Source organism: Panthera tigris, chromosome B3 (assembly GCF_018350195.1).
Source record: "Panthera tigris isolate Pti1 chromosome B3, P.tigris_Pti1_mat1.1, whole genome shotgun sequence".
Taxonomy (NCBI): Eukaryota; Metazoa; Chordata; class Mammalia; order Carnivora; family Felidae; genus Panthera; species Panthera tigris.
Window position 1 is genome coordinate 33,990,985 of NC_056665.1, and position 26,503 is coordinate 34,017,487.

At 37.3% G+C, this 26,503-nt stretch overlaps 1 protein-coding gene across 7 annotated transcripts in view; it reads left to right on the forward strand.

Moving 5' to 3' along the window:
• MYO9A (myosin IXA) overlaps positions 1 to 26,485 on the forward strand; it is a 282,301-nt gene extending 255,816 nt beyond the window's left edge. For all 7 annotated transcript variants that reach the window (XM_042988478.1, XM_007084561.3, XM_042988481.1 and 4 more), the window contains 3 exons: positions 18,043 to 18,245; positions 20,033 to 20,175; positions 20,844 to 26,485. In XM_042988478.1, the coding sequence (XP_042844412.1) occupies positions 18,043 to 18,245; positions 20,033 to 20,175; positions 20,844 to 21,307 (810 nt within the window). In that variant the 3' untranslated portion in view covers positions 21,308 to 26,485. The remainder of the gene's footprint in view (positions 1 to 18,042; positions 18,246 to 20,032; positions 20,176 to 20,843) is intronic.
• The last annotated feature ends 18 nt before the right edge of the window (positions 26,486 to 26,503 follow it).

Consider the following 26,503-nt stretch of genomic DNA (forward strand, 5'->3'; position numbering starts at 1 on the left):
TGTAGTCAGCATCTATGGGAGCATATACAATGGCCCCCCATGCAGAAGAAGATTGAAATGAAAGGCAGTTAAGAAGAAGGAGATGATTAAGGTGGAGGTTAAGGAAATCATGGAAAAGTGTGAATGAGGTATGCGAGTGGCCGAAATTGCAAGATTTTATAAGAAGTCCACATCTGCATCTCGTCTGCAGAGGAGAAAAAGGAGGAGGAATCCCTCATGTGACATGAGATTAGGGAGATTTGTAAAATGTGGGAAACAGTGCAAGATTTTGTGGAAAAGCACCACCCGAATAAGGCTGTAGCAGTGTGAGCAATGAATCTGTTTAATAACAATGCAATGCCCCATTTCTGTGAAATCCTCAAAAGGAGGTCAAAGCAAGTATCATTGGATAGGTTCCTTGTTAAAGTTGCAGGAAAAGAAAAAGATTCCATTGAGCCAATAGATAGCAATGATTCTGCTAGTGATAGTGAAAGTTGTCCTACACAATAACCCTCCTCTCTCTTGTCGCCCTCGCACTAGCCACAAAGGTTTTCAAAGGTAAGTGCAGGTTAATTTGTTTACTTTTCTTTATATTTTGTATTTTCTTTCTTATTTTGTATTATATTACAGTATTGTAATCATTTTTATACGGATATTTTTGGGTTGTGGAGCAAATCATATGAGTTTCCATTATTTCTTACGGGGAAATTCACTTTGATATACAAGTGCTTTGGGTTACAAGCATGTTTCTGGAATGAGTTATGCTTGGAAACCTAGGTTTTACTGTATTCTCTTATAATCCTTTGGAGATCTGTGGTGTTGGTTGTTATTTCTTCTCTTTCATTTGTGATTTTATTTATTTGAGTCCTTTCTCCTTTTTTTTGCCTTTCTCTTTTTTTCTTGGTAATTCTGGCTAGAGGTTTATCAGTTTTGTTGATCTTTCCAAAGAACCAGCTCCTGGTTTCATCCATCTGTTTTTTTAGTTTCTGTATCACTTATTTCTGTTCTGATCTTTATTATTTTCTTATTTCTGTTTGTTTTAGGTTTTGCTTATTCTTTTTCTAGCTCATTTAGGTGTAAGTTTAGTTTATTTATTTGAGATTTTTCTTGCTTTTTGAGGTAGACCTGTATTGGTATAAACTTCCCTCTTAGACTCTCTTTTGCTGTATCTCAAAGGTTTTGAATTGTTGAGTTTTCACTTTCATTTGTTTCCATGTTCTTTTTAATTTCTTCTTTTATTTCCTGGTTGACTGATTCATCGTTTAGTAGTATGTTATTTAACCTCCACATATTTGGTTTTTCCAAATTTTTTCTTTTGGTTGACTTCAGTTTCATAGGGTCAGAAAGGATGCTTGGTATGACTTCAATCTTCTTGAATTTTTTAAGCATTTTTTTTACGTTTTTAATTAAATTCCAGTTAACATACAATGTGATATTTGTTTTAGATATATAGTGATTCAGCACTTCCACTCAACAACTGGTGCTCATCACAAGTATACTTGTTGAGGCCTATTTTGTGGGCTAATATCTCTTTTGGAGAATGTTCCATGTGCACTTGAAAAGAATATGTATTCTTCTGTGTTAGGATGGAATGTTCTGAATATATCTGTTAAATCCATTTATTCTAGTGTGTCATTCAAAGCCATTGTTCTCTTGTTGATTTTTTCTTTAGGTGATCTGTCCATTGATGTAAGTAGGGTGTTAAGGTCCCTTACTATTATTGTGTTAGTATCAATTAGTTCCTTTATGTTTACTTGCTGCTTTATGTATTTGGGTTCTTCTAAATTGGGTGCATAAATATTTACAATAGTTTTATCTTCTTGTTGGATTGTCCCCTTTATTATTATATAATGTCCTTCTTTGTCTTCCCTTCACAGTCTTCATTTTAAAGTCTAGTTTGTCCAATATAAGTATTGCTGCTCTGGCTTGCTTTTGATATCCATTTGCATGATACATTTTCCTCCATCCCCTCACTTTCAATCTGCAGGTGTCTTCAGGTCTAAAATTAGTTTCTTATAGGCAGCATATAGATGGACCTTGTTTTTTTATCCATTCAGTCACCCTGTGTCTTTTGATTGGAGCATTTAGTCTATTTACAAAGTAATTATGGATAGATATGTACTTATTGCCATTTTATTACTTGTTTTGTGGTTGTTGCTGAAGATTTTGATTGATCCTTTCTTATCTGTCTTTCATGGTTTGCTTATTTACTTTAGTGATATATTTGGATTTCTTGCTCTTTATTCTTTGTGTATTTATTAGTTCTTGATTTGTTATTATCGTTAGGTTGTATATAACCTCTTCTGCATATAAAATGGTGGTCATTTAGGTTTGAATCCATTCAAATTTACTCCTCTTCTCCCCATGTTTTGGTATATGGTATGATATTTTACATCCTTTTATTTTGTGAATGCCTTGACCGATTTTTTTTAAAGAAATATTCATTTTTACTGTTTTTGTGTTTCCTGCCTTCATACTGTCTTTTTGGTCTTTCCTTTCCACTCAAGAGTACCCTTTAATATTTCTTGCAGGGCTGGTTTAGTAGTGGTCATGAACTCCTTAAGTTTTTGTTTGTCTGGGAAACTCTTTATCTCTTCTTCTATTTTGAATGATAGTTTTCCTGAATAAAATATTCTTGGCTGTAGGGTTTTCCCATTTAGCACTTTGAATATATCATGCCACTCCTTTCTTGCTTGGAGTTTTTCTGCTGAAAAATTTGCTGATAGTTTTATGGGATTTCCTTTGCATGTAACGGTCTTCTTTTGTCTTGCTGCTTTTAAAAAGGTTTTTTCTTTATCACTATATTTTGCCACTTTAATTACAATTTGTCTTGGTACAGATATGCTTTTATTGATTTTGTTGGGGGTCTCTGTGCCTCCTGAATCTGGATCTATTACCAAAGTTTTCAGCTGTTATTTCTTCAAATAATCTTGCCCCGTTTCTCTCTCTTCTTCTTCTGGGACTCCAAAAGTTATTATATTTGATGGAGTCACTGATTTTCCTAAGTCTGTTAATCAATTTGCATAATTCTTTTTTCTGCCCCTTTTGTTCAGGTTGATTACTCGATTTTCTAGGTCTTTAATGTGTTCCTCTGCTTCTTCCAGTCTGCTGTCATTCCATCAAGTATACCTCTCATTTAATGGTCTCACTGATGTTCTCCACTCCTTTCTCAAGTCCAGTGAGTATCCTTATGATCATTGCTTTAAATTCTCCATCAAGCATGTTACTTACATCTGCTTTGCCCAGATCCCTGGCCATGGCCTTGTCCTATTCTTTCATTCAGACAAATTCCTCTGTCTTTACATTTTGTCTAAGTTCCTGTGCCCATTTCTCTGTGTCAGTAAAGTCAGCTGTATCTGTTCTTGAGGGTAATAGCTTTATGAAGAAGAGTCCTTTAGTCCCTGTAGTATAGTGTCCCCTGTTCCCCAGGGCCTGGTGCCTCCAAGAATTTCTCCAATGTGTGCTGCATGCACTCTGTTGTTGTGTGTTGGCCAGTCATCTGCAGATGCAGAGGTTCTGTTTGCCTGTTATAGGCAATGTTTGTTCCCTGACGTGAGTGTAGCATGTTTAACTAGGTATGCTCTAGTCTGCTAGTGAAATGAGATCTGTAGCCACTGCCATGGGAACCAAGGGGTTGCAAAACTCCTTCACTGGGAGATGAGGTATTGCCAGGGATTTGGGCCAGTCTTCTGGAGGAAGAGGCCATCTGCACTGAGACAGAGGCAAATGTGACTGGGTAGGGTGGTTCTTCTGGAGTGTAGAGTGGGATGGGCAGACTTGATGTAAGCAACTTAGGTAGCAAGTGTTGGTGCTGCACTGGTTCTTGGTGCCCTGTGCTTATGCTGAGGGACGGGGGAGAGAAATGGCACCTGCCAATTCCTTTGTTCCTGGAGGGGTCTCTCCATGATCACTGGCCTTCTTGGACATACTCAGAGATGAGAAACTAACCTCCCACTGTGTCCTGGTGCTTTTCAGAGTGCTGTCTCCCTGCTATATTTTCATGGGCTGTTTGTCCTGCCTTTTCTGCAAGTGCAGCCCCCAAATCCTCTGAGCTCTCCCAGAGGCAAGAATGTTGACCTTTAAAACCAGGCTTTAAGCCTCACTGGTTGCAATAACTTTAAAAACTCAAACCCTCTCTCTTTAGAAAGAGAGCCAATTGCTATGGGAATAATTTTCTTGGTGCACTCTCCTGTGTGTTAGTCTCTCTCTCACCCTTCACAGCCACAGCTCCTCCCCATTTGCAGCAGCCACAATCCATTTCTCTTCCAAGCTGTGTTTCTGCACTTCCTGCCTCCTTCAGTGTCGTCTCTTCTCTTCCTGTGGAGTTTGTTCTGCCAGTCTTTACATCGATTTCTGGGGATTTTGGATGATTCGATAGCTGTCTAGTTCTATTTGTGAGATGAGGCAAGCCTAGGGTCCTTTTATTCCTCCACCATCTTCCCTCCAAGGTCAAGGAAAGTTTTGTAACCCTTTACCTACAGATGTGATCTGAGTAAAAATAGCAAAATAATATTTGGGGAGACTTTAACAAGTTGATACTAAAATTCATAAGAAAATAAAAGAAGAAATATCCTTAAAAAAGAAAAAGAACATTAAAGTGAGTGACATTTTAAAGATATATTATTCAATAAATAGTGAAGGAAAAATGGGTACCATATGGGGAAAAAACAAGAATTAAAATACTGATTCAAGTGAATCAAAGACTAAAAAGTACAAACTAAAGGTACTAGAAGTATATAGTTGAGGCATTCTAGTTTTTCAGGGCTGCTCACTGCCCTGCATCCTGCAGTTATTAAAGCGTCCTACTCTTTACCTTCACACTGCCAAAATATCCAAGAGGAAATTCAATTCAGCTGAAAGGGTAGTTGTAGAAGAGCCCAAGAGGAAATCAGCAAGGTGGTCAAATAAAACCTCTTCCTACAAAAGTTGAAACCAAGCCATTAAAAGTGGCAGAAAAGGATCGATCTTTGGCGGGGGGGGGGGGGGGGGGGGGGGGGGGGGGATTGCAAACAAAAGGGAAAGGGGGAGCAAAAAGAAAACAGACTGAAGTGGCTAACCAAGAAACTGAAAACATCTTCAGAAAACAGAAACTGAGGCTAAGTACAATGAAATTGATAGCATTTATCAGGTAAGTGATCCCTGTATTACACTTCTTGTCCAATCCAGAAGAATTTTTTTTAATCACCATTTTGTAAATGTGAGTTTTTTAGAACTCTAAAAACATGTGTTTTGTTCCCCCCCCCCCAGCTTTATTGAACTATAATTGACATATAACATTGTGTAAATTTAAGGTATACAGCACAATGATTTATGTATATATCATGAAATGATTACCACAATACACTTAGTTAGACATTCATCACCCCACGTAGTTACCTTTTATGTGTATGTGTGTGGTTAGAACATTAAAGGTCTACTCTCTTAGCAGCTTTCAATATACAATATAGTATTGTTAACTGTAGTCGGCATGTTGTACATTGCATCCCCATAATTTATGCATCTTATAACTAGAAATTTGTACCCTTTGACCAGTATTGTCCATTTCCCCTACGCCCTCACCCCAGCCCCTGGCGACCACCAGTCAATCTACTCTGTTTCCATGAGTTCAGTTAAAAACACAGAAGACGGGACCCTGACTAGGACAATATATTTTCAAAACACGTATGTGAAGAAAGATTTGCTTGAAAAATATTAAATTAACTGGGAAACTCTACAATAAGAAAACAAACTCTCCAAATTAAAATAAATAGGGCAATATGAGTAGACACCTTACCAAATAATGTACATAAGTGGGAAATCAGTATGTGTATGTTGCTCAACTTGGGGAATTATTAGAAAATGATATGGATTGTCCATTAAGGAAAAGCAAATTAAAACACTGGTGAGATTCTCTATCCATCTATCAGAATGGCTAAATACCAAAACCGACAATACCACTTGCTGGTGAGGATGTGGGACAAGAAGAAATCTCATTCATTGCTGATGGGAATACAAATGGTACAGCCTCTTAAGAAATCTTGCCAGATTCTTTTGAAGCTAAACATAGTGTCACCATATGGTATAGCAGCTGTGCCCCCAGTGCATTTACCGAACAGGCGTGGTAACATACATCCACATAAAACCACTAAGAGCATATACAAAGCTGATTTATGAAAAGAAGAGAATCCCATTTCCTTCCATTTTGAAATCATGAAATCAAATGCTAGTTTATTTTTTGTATGAACTAATCATGGTGAGCATTAAGTAATGTAAAGAATTGTCAAGTCAATATGTTGTACACTTGAAGCTAATATTATATGTCAGTTATACTGCAAAAATAAACCAAAATTATATAGTGTAAGAGGGTTCCATTTTCTCCACATCCTTGTCAACACCTGTTGTTTCCTGTGTTGCTAATTTTAGCCATTCTGGCTAAAGTGGTGTGAGGTTATCAATATCTCATTGTAGTTTTGATTTGCACTTGCCTGATGATGAGTGATGTTGAGCATCTTTTCATGTGTCTATTAGCCATCTGTCCTTTGGAAAAATGCTTTTCATGTCTTCTACCCATGTTTTTACTGGATTATTTGTTTTGGGGATATTGAGTTTTGTAAGTTCTTTATATATTTTGGATACTAACCCATTATCAGATAGGTCATTTGCAAATATCTTCTCCCGTTCTTTAGGTTGCTTTTTAGTTTTGTTAATTGTTTCCTTCACTATGCAGAAGCTTTTTATTTTGATAAAGTCCAATAGTTTATTTTTGCTTTGTTTCCCTTGCCTCAGAAGACATACCTAGTAAGAAGTTGCAGCTGCTGACGTCAAAGAAGTTACTGCCCTCTAGGTCTTTAATCCGTTTGGAATTTATTTTTGCATATAGTGTAAGAAAGTGGTCCAGTTTCATTCTTCTGCATGTTGTCCAGTTTTCCCAACACTATATGTTGAAGAGACTCTCTTTTCCATTGGATATTCTTTCCTGCTTTGTTCAAGATTAATTTGATTATATAGTTGTGGGTTCTTTTCTGGGTTTTCTATTCTGTTCCATTGATCTATGTGTCTGTTTTGTGCCAGTACTATACTGTCTTGATCATTACAGCTTTATAATATAACTTGAAGTCTGTAATGGCGACGCCTCCAGCTTCACTTTTTGTTTCCAAGATGACTTTGGCTATTTGGGGTCTTTTGTGGTTCCATACAAATTTTAGGATTGTTTGTTCTAGCTCTGTGAAAAATCCTGGTGGTACTTTGATAGGGATTGCGTTAAATGTGTAGATTGCTTTGGGTAATATAGACCTTTTAACAATATTTGTTCTTGTAGTCCATGAACATGGAATGTTTTTTCATTTCTTTGTGTCATCTTCAGCTTCTTTAATCAGTGTTTTATACTGTTAATGGGAATGCAGACTGGTGCAGCACTCTGGAAAACACTATGGAGGTTCCTCAAAAAGTAAAAAATAGGTCTACCCTGGGGTGCCTGGGTGGCTCAGTCAGTTAAGCGTCTGACTTTAACTCAGGTTATGATCTTATGGTTCGTGGATTTGAACCCCACATCAGGCTCTGTGCTCTGACAGCTTGGAGCCTGATGCCTGCTTCAGATTCTATGTCTCCCTCTCTGCCCCTCCCCCACTCACGCTCTCTCTCTCAAAAATAAATGAACATTAAAAAATATATACAGCTACCCTATGATCCAGCAATTGCCCTACTAGGTATGTACCCAAAGGATACAAAAATACTGATTCAAAGGGACATGCACCCTGATGTTTATAGTAGCATTATCAACCAATAGCCAAGATATGGAAGCAGCTCAAGTGTCCATTGATTGATGAATGTAAAAGATGTGGTATATGTATACAATGAAATAATACTCAGCCATAAAAAAGAATGAAATCTTGCCATTTGCAGTGACATGGATAGAACTAGAGAGTATTATACTAAGCGAAATAGGTCAGAGAAAGACAAATACCATATGATTTCACTCTTGTGGAATTAAGAAATAAAACAAATGGATATGGAAAAAAAGAGGCAAATAAAGAGACAGACTCTTAATTGTAGAGAACAAATTGATGGTTCCTGGAGAGGAGGTGCGTGGGGGTGCGGGGTGGGGGGAGTAGGTGAAATAGGTGATGGGGGTTAAGGACTTGTTGTGATGAGCACCAGGTGTTGTATGGAAGTGGTGAATCACCAAATTCTACACCTGAAACTAATATTATACTGTATGTTAGCTAATTGGAATTTAAAACTTGGAAAAAATTTTACATACTTTAAAAAAAAATTAAAAACAGTTACCTGTCCATAAGTATGATAATGTCTTAAACTGTTCCCTGATCTATGAGAATTGTGTGTTATCTGTGACACCTTTGGTAGTGGTAGTCCAGCTTTTCCTAGGAACTTGGATTTGAAATTTTGAATATTATATATCATATTAAAACATGGATTAGTTGGATTTCAGAGCTAACAATCAACATTTGAAGATAATTATGGTTGGTATCCTAATTTTAGGAATAATTTGTCCCTAAAATTTAAGCTGGAAAATCACTGAAATAAGTTCTCCAAAAAGGACTACAATATGGCTTTGTATTAATTAAATAATAATTAATGCAAATGGGTCCAAATTGTTCATAAAGTATGTGATCAATCCAAACCAATAAAATTCCTTTCATGATAGAAAAATACACTGTAACCTTGGAGTAGAGAAGGTTTTCCTATTACAAAAAAACATGAAAAGAAAAGTTGATAGGTTCATCAGCATAAATACAAAGTATTATTACTGAATGATAGAAATGACCATAAGCAAGGCACAAAGGAAATGACACATCCTAAGAAAATAGTTACAACTCATATCACAAGGTCTAATTTTCCTTAATCAATAAGGAGAAACTCCTATAAATAGGAGAAAGACTGGCTACCTAGGGAAAAATGAGCAAAAGATTCTACCAACCACTTCTCAAAGCATTAACTGCTGACTGTTTGAAAGTACAGAAAAGTGTAGAGAATAAAGGATATTATTCCACTCAAGCTACTGTTAATAATGTGGTATGTTTAGATTAAAAAAAAAAAAAACCCGACAGTATACAAATTTATGTCCAGTTTCTAACACAGTATTAGCATTTTCCATGTTTCTAAAAGCTCTATGTAATCAACTTGAAAACTTAATTTTTTTTTTAGGGATACACTCATTTGTAATTTTAATATTAAGCTTTGACCTTGTAAGACAACTCTGAGCTGTAGGGGCTTCAATTTCTACTTCATCTTTATTTAATACTGGTTAGAGATGAGGCCTGTAAGGTTTGTTTGATTTTCTTCAGCTCTTCTAAGTAATTCCTAGCTAAACCATAGTGAGCTACTCAGTCAGCTAGGTGATGGTATGACGCTGAACAAAGGCAACTCTTTTTTGAATATTGGCGTGTACCGGGAATAAGTTCATAGTTTTCAGCTTCCTGAGGCTTTTGTATCACATTATGTTTTAGTCATTCATTTGGCTTCATTAAAATAGTCAAAGTCAAGATGTCCTGGAATTTATAATGTGATTCTGACTGGTCATGGACTGTCAGTGGACTTTAGCACTGTGTTGATACTAACTCTAAACCCCGTTCTCTGCCTCCATTCCACAGTGCCATCTTCTTCCGAGTCATCCTTTGTTAAATTTACAGACTGATCTTCTGGTTTTAAGGGCCTTTTTCTTAATATATTCTTTACTTTTTGAACTCAGAACTGAAAGTGGAATAGCAATCTTGTAATGCTCTTGATTTTCATCCTGTTGTGTGTTTTAGAATGCATGAGTTTGGAAGAGTTAGCATGAATTTCCGTAGAGCTGCCCTCCACTTTACCTTAATACCTGGACTAAATCAGTAGTTTCTCTTTCTTAGACAGTATATCTTCCTTCTTTCTTCCCCAAATCAACTCAGAAATCTATCATTTATTGTCCTGTGCTATTCAAAAGATATTGATATGTTTGCATAAAGTGCTAACTTTGAAAAGGACCTCTTAAAATATCTTTTTTATTGTGAAATACAACACATATGGAAAAGCACAGAAACATACATCTATTAATGAATTATACAGTGAATATCCAAATACCACCCATAGTTCAAGAAGTTGATTTCTAGCACTCCCAGAAGCTCTCCTCTTTCTCTTTCCAAACATAATTCTTTCTCTCTGTCCCAGGGTAAGCGATAATCTGAGTTTTATGTTAATCACTTACTCTGTTTTCTTTGTTGTTGTATGTATCTCTGAACACTATAGTTTTGTTTTGCCTGTTTTAGAGCTTTATAAACATGGATTCATATAGCACATATTATTTTATATCTGACTTATTTCACTCAATGTTATATGTGTAAGACTTATCCATATTGTTGTGTTTCGTTGTATCTTGTTAACTGTATAGTATTCCAATGGATGTGTATACCATAATTTATACACACAAATGTCCTAATGTTGAAGGACATTTGGCTTGTATTTGGGGGAATTGTGAATACTGCTGTGAACATTCTGATACATGTATTTTTGCTGGACACATGCACATATTTTTGTTGGGAGTATATAGGAGCACAATTACTGGGCCATAGATATATGTATCTGCAACGTTAGTAAATAATAGCAAACTTTTTTCCAACATGGTTGTACTATACTAACAGTATATGAGGGTTCCCAGTTGTTCTACCCCAGTATGTATATTGCCAGATTCCTTCATTTTAGCCATTTTAATGGGTGTGTCAAAGTGGTCTAATTTGTATTTTTGTGCTGTGACTCTAATGTGCTTAAGCACCTTTTCATACCAAAATTGGCCATTTGGACAATGCAAACTGTTGCAGCCACTCTGGAAAACAGTATGGAGTTTCCTCAAAAAGTTAAAAATAGAACTACCATACATTCAAGTAATTGCACTACAAGGTATTTACCCAAAGAATACCAAAAAATACAGATTCGAAGGGGTACATGCACCCCAATGTTTATAGCAGCATTATCAATAATAGTCTAATTATGGAAAAAGCCCATGTGTCCATCAATTGATGAATGGATAAAGGTGTGGTACACACACACACACACACACACACACACACACACACACACACACACACTGGAATACTACTCAGCCATCAAAAAGAATGAAATCTTGCCATTTGCAATGACTTGGATGGAACTAAAGTATATTATGCTAAGCAAAATAAGTCAGGCAGAGAAAGACAATTACCATATGATTTCACTCATATGTGGAATTTAGAAGACAAAACAGATGAACATATGGGAGGGGGAAAAAGATAAGCAAACCATAAGAGACTCTTAATGTAGAGAACAAACTGAGGGTTGATGGAGGAAGGTGGGTGGAGGATAGGCTAGATGGGTGATGTGTGTTAAGGAGGGCACTTGTTATGACGAGCACTGGGTGTTATGTAAGTGATGAATCACTGAATTCTATTCCTGAAACCAATACTACGCTATATTTAACTAACTAGAATTTAAATAAAAATTTGGAGAAAAAATAAAGTTTTGTTTGTAGAGATTTTACACATCTTTAGTTTGAATTAATACTAGAATTTTAATATTTTTAATACAGTTTAAATGTTTAAAATATTTATGTTTTTTGCTCATTACATACAGTTGATTTTGGTATTTTTCACCTTGTATCCAGCAGCCTTGCTGAACTCACTTATTCTAATAATTTTTCTGTGCATTTCTTTAGATTTTCTACCTCTACAATCAGGTTGTTCATGAGTCATGATAGTTTCATTTGTTCTTTTATAGTCATTATGCCTTTTATTTCTTTCTCTTACATCAGCTAGAACCTCCAGTACAGTGGTGGTAAGGATCCTTCTTGGCATGTTCCCCAACTCACTGGGAAAGCTTTTAATAGAACTTTTGTAGTTTGTTTTTGAGATTCAGTACGTTCCCTTTTATTCTTGGTTTTCTAAGAGTTGTTACTATGATTTAATGCTGAATTTTATGAATTGCCATTACTATATGTAGTTTGGTGTTCATGAGACTTTTCTATTTTACTGACATGTATACACACATACAGTGGATTTCTAATGTTAAAACTATCATGTTTGCTAGTAAAATCATCTGGGCCCAGAGTTTTCTCTCTGGAAAGGTTTTAATTTTTGGATTAAATTTGTAAGATTATCCACATTTTTGGGGTGCTTGGGTGGTTCAGTCAGTTAAGCATTCAACTTCAGCTCAGGTCATGATCTCACAGTTCGTGAGTTGGAGCCCTGTATCCAGCTTTGTGCTGACAGCTCAGAGCCTGGAACCTGCTTCAAATTCTTTGTCTCACTGTCTTTCTGACCCTTCCACACTCACACCCTGTCTCTCTCTCTCTCTCTCTCTCTCAAAAATAATAAATAAATATTTTAAAAATGAAAAAAAAGATTATCCACATTTTAAAATATTTTCTTTAATGGTATTAATTACTTGGGTTTTAGTAGAAATTTCTCCACTCCTTATAAAATTTCAGATTTACTGACATAAAGTTGTTTATAGTAGCCTCTTAACCTTTTCATATCCTTTTCACTACTACATATTTATAGTAGTGCCCCCTGTTTCATTCCTGCCTTTGGTTATTGTAAATTCTTAATTTTTCTTTCTCAGTGTTGCCAGGTTTCTGATTTTTCAAAAAGTTACATTTGGGCTTTGTTTTTCTCTATTCTGATGTTCATTTACTCTTATCTTTATTTCCTTTTTTTCTCCTTGGGTTTATTTTTTTGTTCTTTATCTAGCTTCCTGAAATTGATGCTTATTACCTCATTAATTTTTAGCCTTTCTTCTTTTCTAATGTATGCATGTAAGGCTATAACTTTAAGGTAGACAGTGTTAAACTGTATCTCATGTATTTTGATATTGTTATTTAGTTCAAAATAATTTCTAATTTCCTTTGTGATTTCTTCTTTGTTCATGGATATTTTAAAGTCTCTTTAAAGTTTCTTAATTTCTGAATATATAGGGACTTTTAGTTTTCTCTTTGTGATGACACTTTCAGGAAATTATTTTAAGTTACTTTAAAGAACTTGGAAATATATTGTCTTTGTATATGTACTTTAAAATAATGAGTATTCTGAAGTCGTTAGATACTGAATTCTTGTATGTCTATTATATCACTTACGTTTATCAAGTTGTTCCTTTCTTTAGCTTTATTGGTTTGTGTGTACACATTTGTTTTTTCTGTGCTGATTATAGCTTGGTCTGTTTCTTTGAGAATTTCTGTCAGTATTTTACTTTAAATTTTTGGAAGCCATTTCTTAGGTACTTCCAAATTTGGAAATCTTCTGTCTTCATAATTTGAAATTTTGTCATTGTGAAATACCCCTCTTCATCACAGGTAACACTTCTTACCTTAAAGTTTACTTTGTGTAGAATTTATATAGTTACACCAGTTTTCTTTTGATTAGACATGATACGTCTTTTATTCCCATATTTTTACTTTCAGACTTTCTAAATTCGTTTGCCTTATAAACTTCATATACTTGGCTTTTCTTTACTAAGACAATCTGACAGTCTTCAGATCTTAACTAGTACATTTAATCTGCTTACACTTAATGTAATCACTGATATATTGGGATTTAAATCTTATTTTATTTTGTGCTTTTTATTTTTCCTGCCTGATATATGTCCCTTTTCTTTATCGCCTTTTTTGTTTTTTTGTGTTTTTTTGCCCTTTTCTTCTTATTACTTTTTATCCCATTTTTTTCTTTTGTTAGTTTCAAGTTTTATACTCTTTTTTTTCAGTAGTTAACATAAAGATGACCACATAAATATATGACTATCAATTAAGTCTGTTAATTTGTGCTTTTATTTTTTTTTCTCAGATAATGCAAGGACTTTAATGTGCTTCAGCTATTTTATGGTATAGTTGCTAATGTTGTTTTTAATTTTCTATATACTTTAAATCCAACACGTTATTTTTATGTTTTATGCAGTCAGTATTCATTTTAACTTGCTCATATCTTTACTCTTTTACTGTTTTCCTTGCTCTTCATTTATCCCCCGACTTCTCTTCATTTTTTATATGCCCTTTAGTGCAGTTGTGCTGGGGACAGATTCTCTGTCTTAAGTCAGTCTGAAAATGTGTTTATTTCAACTTTGTTCTTGAAGGTGGTTTTGCTATCTGTAGAATTCTAGGTTGGCAGTGTCTTTTTCCTTTCATCACTTAAAAATACCATCTATTGTGTTTGCCTCCCATTATTTCTGTTGAAAAGTAACCTTTGAATCCAGTAGTTTCTTCTTTGTTGCATATGTGTATATATTTTTCATTTCATAATTCAATTTAAAAGTTTTTTGAGTATAGTTGACACATAATGTTATGTTAGTTTCAGGCATACAACATAGTAATTCAACAATTATATGTTGTGTTATGCTATGCTCACCACGAGTGTAGCCACCATGTCTCATCATGCAGTGCTGTTACAATATCACTGACCAGATTCCCTATGCTGTACTTTCCGTCCCTGTGACTTACAATTCCAAAGCTGGAAGCCTGTATCTCCTGCTTCCTCTGACCCATCGTACCCATCCTCCCACTCCCTTCCCCTCTATCAACCACCAGTTTGTTCTCTGTATTTATAGCTCTGATTCTGCTTTTTGTTTATTCATTTGTTTTGTATTTTAGATTCCACATATAAGTGAAACCATGGTTTTGCCTTTCTCTGACTTTTTCACTTAGCATGATACCCACTAGAGCCATCCATGTTGTCACAAATGGCAAGATCTCATCCTTTTTTATGGCTGAGCAGTAGTCCACATATGCGTGCGTGCGCACATACACACACACACACACACACACACACAACATACCACATCTTCTTTATCCGTTTATCAGTCGATGGACACTTGGACTGCTTACATAATTTGGCTATTGTAAATTAATGCTGCAATAAACACAAGGATGTATATATCTTTTCAGATTAGTGTTTTCATTTTCTTTGGGTGAATGAATACCCAGTAGTGGAATTACTGGATCATATGGAATTTCTACTTTAAATTTTTTGAGGAACCTCCATACTGTTTTCCAAAGTGGCAGTGTAAAAAGGTTCTTTTTTTCTCCATATCCTCACCATCATTTGTTATTTTTTGTCTTTAAGATGCAAGATGATATTTCATTATGGTTTTGATTTGTATTTCCCTGATGATGAATAATGTTGAGCATCTTTTCACGTGCCTGTAGGCTGTCTGCCCGCTTTGGAAAAATGTCCATTCAGGTCCTCTGCCCATTTTTAAATTGGATTATTTCGTTTTTCTGGTTTTGAGTTGTATAAGTTCTTTATATATTTTGGATATTATCCCCTTATTGGATATATTATTTGAAAATATCTTCTCACATTCAGGTTGACTTTTTGTTTTGTTGCTGCTTTTCTTCACTGTGGAAAGGTTTTTTATTTTGATGTAGTCCTAGTATTTAGTTTTGTTTTTGTTTCCCTTGCCTAGGAGACATAACTAGAAAAACGTTGCTATGGTCAGTGTCAAAGAAATTACCGTGTATGTTCTCTTCTAGCAGTTTTATGGTTTCAGTTCTCACATTTAGGTCTTTAATCCATTTCGAGTTTATTTTGGTGTGCTAGAAAGTGTTCCAGTTTTTTCTCTTGCATGTAACTGTTCAGTTTTCCCAGCGCCATTTGTTGAAGAGATTCCCTGTTGTGTATTCTTGCCTCCTTTATTGTATTAATTGACCTTATAAATGTGGATTTGTTTCTGGGCTCTCTGTTCTGTTCCATTGATTTATGCGTCTGTTTTTGTGCCAGTACCATATTCTTGATTACTACAGCTTTGTAGTATGTCTTGAAATCTAGAATTGTGATACTTACAGCTTTGTTCTTCTTTCTCAAGATTGCTTTGGCTCTTTGGGATCCTTTATGATTCCACATAAATGTTAGTATTTGTTTTAGTTCTGTGAAAAATGCTGTTGGTATTTTAATAAAGATTACATGGAATCTGTAGATTGCTTTGGGTAGTATGGACATTTAAATATTAAATTTTCCTATTCATGAGCATGGGGTATATTTTCCCATTTGTTTGTGTCCTCTTCAGTTTCTTTCATCAGTGTTGCATAGTTTTTGGAGTACAGGTCTTTCACCTCTTTGGTTAAATTTATTCCTAGGTACTTTTTTCTTTTTGGTGCAATTGTGGATGGAATTCACAATGGTTCTTAGCTATTCTGTTTATGTATGGACTTATTTTTATTTATCTTTCTTAGAGGTTGAAAGCTTTCTTTCAGGTTGATAGGTTGATATCTTTAATGATTGGTTTTGAAAATGTTCTGCCATTATCTCTTTAGTGTTCTACAGGATCCTTTTCCTCTTCTGGTATTCTTTATATATATATATATATATATATATATATATATATATATATATATATAGTAGATTTTTTTTATTTTTCTCTCTCTTTTACCTTCTTATCTGAATTTTTGCAGGAAAAGTTTTGTTTAGCGTTCTCTGCTTGATTCTTTATATTTTCTTCTGACATAATTAACTTCCAGTCTACTATTTTAGCGATGTCTTTCTGTCTCCTTCAGCATGGTTATTTTAAGTCTGTCTGATAGCGACAGTATCTGGAGTCATTGAGGGTTTCTGGGTTCTGTTGTTTTCACTTACATTGTCTTGTCTCCTTTTGTGCTTGGTTACCTTTGATTATGTGTCATACATAGTATTTGAAAAACTATTTATAAAAATATTTTGAAGCCTGAGGTGATATTACTTTCTTCCAAGGTGTTTCTGTTTTTTCTCTCAGGTTCTAGGGTACTAGCAATCTGGGATTACTTTAATCCAGTTTTAGGAATTACAATTTTCTGGACCATTCAAATGACTGGAAGCTAGGCTACAATGTCCACAAAGACTGTTATTTCAGTTAACTCATTTAGGTTGCAAACATTGGGGATCCCAGCATCAGGCATGGAAGTTTTACCAGGCAGCAGTCCATACTCTTACATGGGTTTGAACTCCAGTTTTTATTCTCTACCCCAGGGGTTGGCAAACTTTTTCTATAAAGGACCAGAGAGTAAATAATTTAGGCTTTGTGGACCATACAGTCTTTTGATGCAACAATCAATGCTGCCATTGTTTTTGAGAAAAGCCGCAACGTGTGAATTAATGAGCGTGAATGTATTTCAATAAAGCTTTATTTACAAAATCAGGCACAAGGCCAGATTTGGCCCAGGGCCATAGTTTGTTAACCCCTGCTATAGTCTGTCAAAAGCTCTGCTCAGATTCTCAGCCACCTCTTCTTAAATTTAGGTTAGCCCTGAATGCTGATCTAGCCTCTCTTTGGTCTGCTGTGTTAAATAGCTCTCTAATGCCTTCAAGAATATTTTGGGTTTTTTATGTTTTGCCCAGTTGCTGTCAGCAGGAGGTTTAATCTGAAATACCTAGTCTGTGGTATTATCAGAAGCTAAAGTCATATACAAAGTTAACCAATTTAACAGCAATGAGATTTTTTTTTCCTCTTTGATCTCAGGAAGGAAATTTCTTGAGGTGTTCTCAGAGAATCTCTCTCACTGACATCCTTTGATATATAAATGACTTTTTCTTTAATGAAACTGACTTTTCAAGACATGTTTCTGTAGTCTTCCTAGAGTGATTGTGTATTCCAAGGTTAAATTTATAGAGCACTGTTGTCCATCAGAACTTTTCTGTGATGATGGAAATGTTCTATATCTTGCACTGTTCAATATGGTAGCTACTAGCCACCTGTGGCTATTGAGCACTTGAAATGTGTCTAGTGCAAATACCAAACTCCAATTTTACTTTACTTTTATTTAATTTTAACTAATTTAATTTTAAATAGCCATGTGTGGGTGGGTACTTAGTTTGGAGTGGATAAAGCTTAGATTAAATGAAGAATCTACTCTCAGTGCAAAATGTGTTCTTACAGTCTCACCCACCAAAGTGTCCATTTTCTAGTGCTTTTGCAAGAAATACTTAACCTAAATATATTCAATGGTCAGTAGTATCTCTCTAAATATCTTAGGGCTTGCAGAATGTTTCCATGTATTCCTACCATTCACCTGGTGTGATGGAAGTACACTTGCTATCCTCAACAGGCCACATAAAACCAATGCAGTCACTCAATTTAGTTTCTAACACATGTTTTTCTTTGCAGGGAAAGGGGCGACTTCGCCGAGGAAACTATCCAAGTCCATCCTCTCCTGTGGTAGTTCGGTTGCCCTCTATGTCTGATGTGCCAGAAGAGACCTTGACTAGTGAAACAGCTGTGGAGACTGACATCACAGAACAACAGCAAGCAGCTATGCAGCAGGAGGAGAGGGTACTGACTGAGCAGATTGAGAACTTACAGAAAGAGAAGTGAGTTTTCAGGAGGAAAGGGAGTGACCAGTTATTACCTGTTTTCCTTTCCTTCATTCTGTGCTTTCTTGATTTTTCCTTCCTTACTAAATATCTCCTATGTGTGAAGCACTGTATCAGGTGATACAGGGCATGCAGACATGTTACCTGGACTCGGGTAACAGCGTGAGAGTTGTCATTGTATTGACGGAAGCTCCATGAGCAGGGAGACCTGGAGATGCTGAACTGACACACTGCAACACGGTGTGTCAGTCTTAGCCAAGATTCCTCACAGGTCTAACACCAGCCTCACTGACTAAATTGGTCTTTAAAAGGAGGAATGAGGATTCCTGGGTTAAGGCAGAGGCCCTTTCAAGAATGGGTATTACCCAGAACTCCCTAAAGGAAGGTTATTTTCTGAAGATCAGTGTAGCCATGGGGCCAACAATTAGATGGTCAGGATAAGGCAGCAGCTCTAGTGGGTGCTGGGATACTATGTAGGGAAATTGGTTGCAATTTAGGAGAGAGACAAATAGTCAACTCTGTGCCCTCCGCCATCCCTGGAGAAAGGGTAGGTAACAATAATACTATATTTGGGGGGATAATGTGGACAAGCTGTGGCTCTTTTTGAAGGTACTGTGTACTGGTTCTGGTTGAAAATGAAGACTCTTAAGCTTTAAGGGCATTTTTGTTCCTCAGTCTCACGATCCCAGGTCTGAGAGTTTGATGCATTAGGGAATATGGGAGTCTGTTGAAGTACTTTTTGCCTATCAGGACTGATTCTAGAATTTAGGCAAGCTAAAAAAGCAGCTGGGGCTCAGATATGCAGAACATGATAAGGCAGAAGTAGTATACATTGACCAGGGGCTGGTATTGGAGGTACTGAAGGATGAGTAGTTCAAGCTTGGTAGAGTGGAAGCAAAGCTAAGAAGGCCCTGAAGGAGAAGACACTTGATGTAAAAGGGAATAAGAATTGGAAGGATAAGGAGGTTGTGGGCTGATGTATTTCCAGGTGTAAGATCTGCCCATTGGAGAAAGTTGCCCACATAATGTGGAGGAAAGGTGGTTAGAAGTAGCAGACATAGAGGAACTTTTGTCTTAGAGGACTGAAGTGAGCTTTTACGAAGACGTTAATTGACACAGATCTGAGTGACATCAAGCAGTACTGAGAAAGCAAGATTAGGAGCCATGTACCAAAGACGTGAGAGAACAAGGGGGCTGAGAGGCAGGTGAGTGACTGATGAAGAGGAGCAGAGAATGCTGTGAGTGGGAGCAGCATAAGCTGCAAAGAACAGAAAAGATCAGTCAGCATTTGACTTCATCAGAGGCCTCTCTGTGTTTAAGGTGAGGATATCATCTATAGTGTAGTTAGTGCCTGTTTCATGGGAAATAGTTTAAGAGCTGGAAGGAATCTTAAGAGTTTATCTCATTAAATCTCTTTGTTTTGTGGATGAGGAAGCTGAGGTCCAGAGAGAGGAAAGTACACTCCTGCTGCATTATGTATGAGTTTAGAGTGAGTTTAGAACCCTGATCTGATTATCAGTCCCAAGTTCATTTTACCAAAATATCTTATAGCTGCAGCATCTTTTCCTACCTCACTCTTTGCTCTATTATAGGTCCCAGACTTTGCTGTTTTTAACCTTCATCATTACTGTGGCTTCCGGGTCTCCATCGCCACTTTGGTTGAGAACAGTAGGAAATGTGACTGTTTTTGTTACTTAAATTTCTTGCATCATAGGTCTTTTTTCCTGTTGTCTTCTTTCCACTTCTTATCAAATGCTAGTGGATTTCTTGATTATATCTTACAGGGAGGAGCTAACATTTGAGATGCTTGTATTGGAACCCCGTGCCTCTGATGATGAAACCCTGGAGTCTGAGGCCTCCATTGGGACTGCCGATAGCTCAGAAAATTTGAATATTGAGTCTGAAGGTGCCATCTCTGAGAAATCAGGTAAATGAACATACTAGACCAAAGTCTCCAGATTTTTTTTGTGAAGGAGGAGTAAGGATTCCCAAGCTAATAAGACAAAATTCCTTTCAAGAATGCCTAACCTTATGTGAGAAGGTGACAAAATCCTAAGGAGTTAAATATGTACTGATCTTTGTGAAACTTCCATTATATACTGTTCATCAGACCAAGCCTTTAATGCAATGCAGCTTTTTGTCAATTTAATGTTTTCTCCTCGATCTACCACAGAGAAAAACCCATAGTAACAACACATGTCGTCTTACCCATGATCCATGTTCCAGAGGTGGTTAGCAGGCATTGTGCCCTGCTGAGAGATGGGGTTATACCAAAGGAGGTATTTAACCACCTGGCATGTCTCAGGGAGACGAAGAATTACTACATACCCTGGCAGTTTTTTAAATGACAGTGACAGTTGTAGGCCTCTCCTAATGGCATAGTCGAACTCCAGACTTCTTGGGGTTGATTCTGAAATGACCTACATAGAAATGGATAGCTTCTCGAGTTAGGACTGTGCACAAAGTAGGTCAGCTTGGACCCTTCAGACCTCAGCCCACCCAATTTCACATGGGAATGGTGAAACTGATTCATTATGGAATGATTTGCTTTAGAGAAAATTGTCATTTATAGCTTTGATCTCTTCTTTGAATTAGAGAGAAGCTTAGCCCTTAGCTCCCTGAAGGCAGCTGGCAAGTCTGAATCTTCAAGCAAGTTCCGAAAGCAGCTAAAAAAGCAGGAAGACTCTTTGGATTCGATGGACTCTTCAGTCTCTACTTTATGTTCATCTAGCACTGCATCTTCTCATGGGACCAGAAAACGATTTCAGATTTATTCTAAATCTCCATTCTACCGAGCTGCCTCAGCTGGGGAGGTCCTGGGAATGGAAGGGCCACTGGGCCAGAGCAGATCCCTGGAAGACAGGCCTCAATTCATCAGCAGAGGAACCTTCAACCCTGAAAAGGGCAAACAAAAATTAAAGAATGTGAAAAACTCACCTCAGAAAACCAAAGAGACCCCAGAAGGGACAGTCTTGTCTGGCCGCAGGAAAACTGTGGACCCAGACTGCAGCTCCACCCAACAGCTAGCACTCTTTGGAAATAACGAGTTTATGGTCTGAACTGGCAGCTGTATCCCGTCATGGCTACATAGTGGTAAACACACCTCCTCTTCGGGGCCTCTTCTCATCACCTTGTCCACAATAGTCCATCCTAATTGTGGTCCTGCCTCTTGCCCAAGCATACAACTGAGAACTTGTGTGCTAATTTCCTGGGCCTCCTGCAGAAGCAGAAAAGCCCCTTTGAAGCCTGCTGGGGATGGTGCCAGCTGTGCCTTGGCTGCTGTATTTGACTGGAGATTCCACCAAACAGAGCCATCAAGGGCCTGGGGATTTGGGCCAGTTGTGAGGTCTTTGTAGTTGCCTCTCCTCCGTCTTCTTTTCCTTCCCAGATGTGGGTGTTGAACTGGAGGGGACATGGTGGGCCTGAGGGACCCGCTGATTTCTGACATTGAAAGAAAACATATAAATCTTTCTTAACCATGAAAGCAAAAGCCTTTGGGTTTATTTTGGGATAGTTAGGAGCTGGAGCAGAATATAATTTTTTTCCAAGGATTTATAAACAAAAAGCCTAAGCCCTCTATTTTAAGATTTTTGAGAAACACTCCATGTTATATTTTGGGGAAAGTAAAAAAGTAATTGTTTCCATGAAGCCATCAGAGCATGCCTCAGACATCTGGTTACACAATGAAGAAGAGAGTACATGTTTTGTTTTTTGATGATGTTCAGTGTCATAATAATCAATGCTGGTTTCACTCCTGGTTAGTTCTTGCCAAACATATTGCATGGGCTAAAGTTTCAGTAGCCTACTTTTCTCATATTTCCTGGTCCTAGGATTAGGTTCCTCTGATTTTTTTTTAAAGTCTCATCAGAGACATGGTGATCCCTAAACATGAGGGTTTCATCCTAATCCACCCAGGCCTTTCTCTTCATATAGATTAAATTGAAGATCACAAACGAACCTGTTCATTTGCTGGTGGATTTCCACCATAAACTCAGACAAATAATGTGACCATTTAATCACTTCTCCCAAAACATTTATATACAACACTGCATGAATAAGTGTTAACAGAAAGCTGCCAAAAAAATAAAAAAGTTTTTAATATAACCATCTAACTATTATCTTCTTTTCCTCAGACCATCAGTATTAAATAGATGAAAGAAAAATCAAGGACTACTTGAAGCTATTTTTGTTAATATTCTGGTTACTGAAGTTTACTGTAAATATATATGTATAGTACGCATATTTCTTTTTAACTTTATGCTTCCCTCCTTCCCATGGAATTTCTTCCCACAGATTAGGGGCCATTGGATAGGGGTGAGAGCCACTATCCCTGGGTTGAGGGAAAAATCAAACCATCTTTTTCACCACTGGGTGTCTCCACACACCTGAGCTATAATAATAGTATTTTAAGCTTCTTAGCATTTGTGGGATTAGAAATCTGTTTTTGCTATTTATAATATATGGAAAATGAAACATGATACTCTTTCTTGAGATAAGTATGTGAAAATGTTTATTTTTAAAGTTACTAAATGCATCTTGTCTAACTACCACATGCACTGTTCTGAAAAAGAGCCTTTACCATCTGTAACCTGAATTTTGGTTATTCTTTCTTTTCATACTTCTTCAATTTGAAGTTATGGAAATATTTAGACTTTTGTTAAGGCAGAGTCTCTCCTGTTACACAACACTGAACCTCATGTCACTGCCTCAGTGGTTATTGTCAAGCCCCAGAGGTCGGACTTGGAACATCATTCTGAGTGGCAGCTAAAGGTAGCAGGAGTCTTACCTCTCCCTGGTTTGGTTTCAGAAATGAGCTAGGGAAAGGAATCTTTTTAAATCTCCAGAATGATGATGGCTGTGAGTAAATGTTAGATTTTATATCCCGCAAACATCTGCCACCTTGTTTGTGCCGAGGAGTAATAAATTTAAAGCCTTTAAAAATCTGAATTTTGGAGAATCTCCTAGAGGAAAACCCAGCCCCTCAGCGTGGTCATGTCCAAGTGGGATTGCTGGAGCCTCAGGGCCCCTTGCCGGGCCACACAGGTCTGCTTCAGGATTCCGGGGAGAGGAGTGTCCTCCTGGGCATTCACAGCTACTCTCCACTTGCTCCAGAACATTGGTTAAATACTATACAAAAAAGATCTTACCCTTGTCGGATAGTCCTTTGGCCCTGAGGAACAGCCTGGAGGACACATCTCAGCATATGTTCTCCCTTCTAAATCTTTGCGGATTTTGTTTGTTTGCAAAATAAGTTTTTGGCAGTTAAAAAAGAAACTACTCATTGTAGGTAGGTCACTTTATAGGAACTAGGCAGTGGATGATAAGAGACTTTATAATTTTTCTCAGGGACCTGAAACCTGAATTTGGATAAAATTAAATAAAAAATACTTGTTTTTCAGTTGCTAGATTTGTGGATTTCTAGTTATTTAACAAACTGCCAGAATGGAGGATGGTGGGGAGGAGAGATCCACACAAATGTTAAGAATGGAGAGCAAGTGTGGGACCCTCCCTTTGAAGGAAAGAAAGCTTTTCTTCTCGTAGGATAACAGGTGTTGTTGGCCTGATAAAGAGTTGAAGCCATAATTCTTAAAAGCTGTCAGAACCAAGTGCTGTATCTTCTTCCATCTGATCTTAACTGGTCCTCTCCATGGTTCAAGTTGTCACCACAAAGCGACGCTGTATTACAGTCACTTACAATGAAGATGTTAACCCTTAATATGTGTCAAAGTCATGCTTCCTATTGCTTCTCCTTTGCTTTTCTCTGCTCTCAGATGCCACAAACAAAATCCCTGCGTGGCATCAGTGGGGCAGCCCCCCATCTGGAGCCCGTACTCCAGAATACAGAGAAATTCTGTTCATATCACACATTCCCAGCCCCAAACAAAGTCCAGATTTTCACTTCTCCCCATTAAAGCCAACATATCCTTTATCATGGAAAATGTAATAAAAGCAGAGAAGTATAATTTTAGGGTTAGGTTGTGTATCATTAAGTGAAGCAAATCTGTTCAACAGCAAGGATCAGGCAGGTGGCATGCTTAACGCACTCTGTACTTCCTGCCATTTTATTTACTTTGCCACTCTGGCCTTCTGGAAACACAAAGGGAGATAGAGAGTTCCCAGTATAGGCCTTGCACAGACAGGGACCTGAAGAAGGGATGGGATACCAGACCCCTACCTTCTCATGCTTTGGAAACCTGGTGCAGCTCTTACCCTGCTGGGAGGTTAGTGGAGACTTCCTGTGTTCCGTGACAGTAGGGTTGTTTTCACTGTCAAAGACCGAGGACGGGGGGCCTAGAAGAAAAGAGGAGCTCCGGCAAGGTTCTGCAGGCCCACTTCAGTGACCGTGGGCCATGATTTTTTAACTGTAACTAACGAATGTGTACCTTTTATAAGCACTTTGGTGAACTAGAGAAGAAAGTATTCTCAGGATGTGTTCAAAGCTAAGAGGGTTTTTATTTTAAAATGAAACACAGTCCAGATGGCTTTCCTAATCCTCCTCTCTTCTCCCCTGTGGTGGGAGCTAGGCATGGGGCATGTGTCATTCTGTGTTGACAAATGTGTTATGTCTGTCCATATTTTGTGACAGTTCCCCAGCACTGTCCCCCAACAACACCATGCTAGCCTTGGTGGTAAAAGTCCCTGGTGTTTGAGGAAGTCCTCTGTTCTTCTGTGCCCCTAAAATATTTCTAACCACTTTTCTCTGGAACCACTCCCACATTTGATTTGGTGTTAAAGGAAACAGCAAGATGAAGAATGTGGAGATGGATCTATTTGGTCTTGTTGGTCTCTTGGCTAAAACTGTTTAAGGGGCCTATCACCTTGCTATCCATCTATATACTTAATGCCTGTTTATCAGCCCTCTTAGGTCATATAAAAGTTGCACCTTTTGAACCAAGTAATTGTATTTACTAGGGGAAAGGTGTGGATTACAGATTAGTATTATATTATTTTAATGGATTTAAAGTAATTTATAAGTATGCTGAGTGTAAATTTTTAAGACTATGTATTGTAAAAGGACATATCCTGTGAAATATATCATTTTACTGTTTAACAGAATAATTCTATAAAAAGAATGATTTATCTCACCCACGGAACTGATTACATTCCTGATGCAATCAACAGGCACTTTGTAATTTCCTTTTCGGTTGTTTTTTTTTTTGTTTTTTGTTTTTTTTTTTTTTTTTTGGAGGTGGGGGAGCAAGACATCATCTGTATGAAGTGCAGTTTGTGTCACTCAGAATATGCACTGTATAGCTACACAAAAGCAGCTTGATGAACAAATCACCCCGTGGCTCATTAAAGAACAAAGCTTCCAGAAGCAGCAATCCGTGTGGTTTGTTTTCTGACCATCCTGGCTCCCACCCTAACTCACTCCAGTCCCACTCCAATGGTTTTTGTTTAAGGAAAGGACTGAGCAGTTGGCAAAGTACAGAAACAGTAATTACTGGAACTCAGCTGAATTCAAGTGAAGGGTGAGATTCAAGCTGTTAGTTTTCTGTAATGGATGCTAGCTGCCAGCTGTTAAGACTTCCATTTAATCAGCTCAGAGCTAGGTGGACAGCCAAGACCGCAAGTCTACATTTAGGATCCTCACCAAAAAGACTGTGAAGAAGTAGCAATATCTGCTGTGGGCCCAGGAATTCAAGCCTAGGTTGTGCTTTTTGTTCTGGCTGTGATTTGGAGAAAGTTGTGAGCCCTTTCTGGGTGTCAGTTTTCTCATCTGTAAATGAGCTCCCTTCCTCGGGTTTACTTCTCTGTATAACTCCTGCTGACTCTCAGGTGTCCGTGTAAAGGGAAGTTTACTGGAAATTTACGCCTCCCCCTTGAACTGGGTTAGATGTCTTGTATTCTCAACAGAGCCCAGTATTTGTGCCATCAAAAATCTGTTTGGTTAAGCTTCTCAAGGCAAGAAGTGTGCCTATCTTGCTGACTCTTAGATCCCCAGCACCTAACAAAAAGTGCCCTTGCTTAGATATTGGATGAGCAACGTGAAGGAGATTGGGGGTTCCCAAATGCCAAACCAGGTCGAAGGTGAAATAGAAAATTACTCAGTTTTTAGTTAGAATTCTGAGATCATCTTCCCATTTCTTTTTGCATTGTTTATATTTACATTTTTGCAATAAGTTTACATCAAAATGATAAGGATGGTGAATTGTTTCTTAAAATGTCTTTAGTTGGCCAAATAAAACCTAGAAATGCCATTAAAAAATTTTTTTTACTGTTTATTTCTGAGACAGAGAGAAAGAGCATGAGTG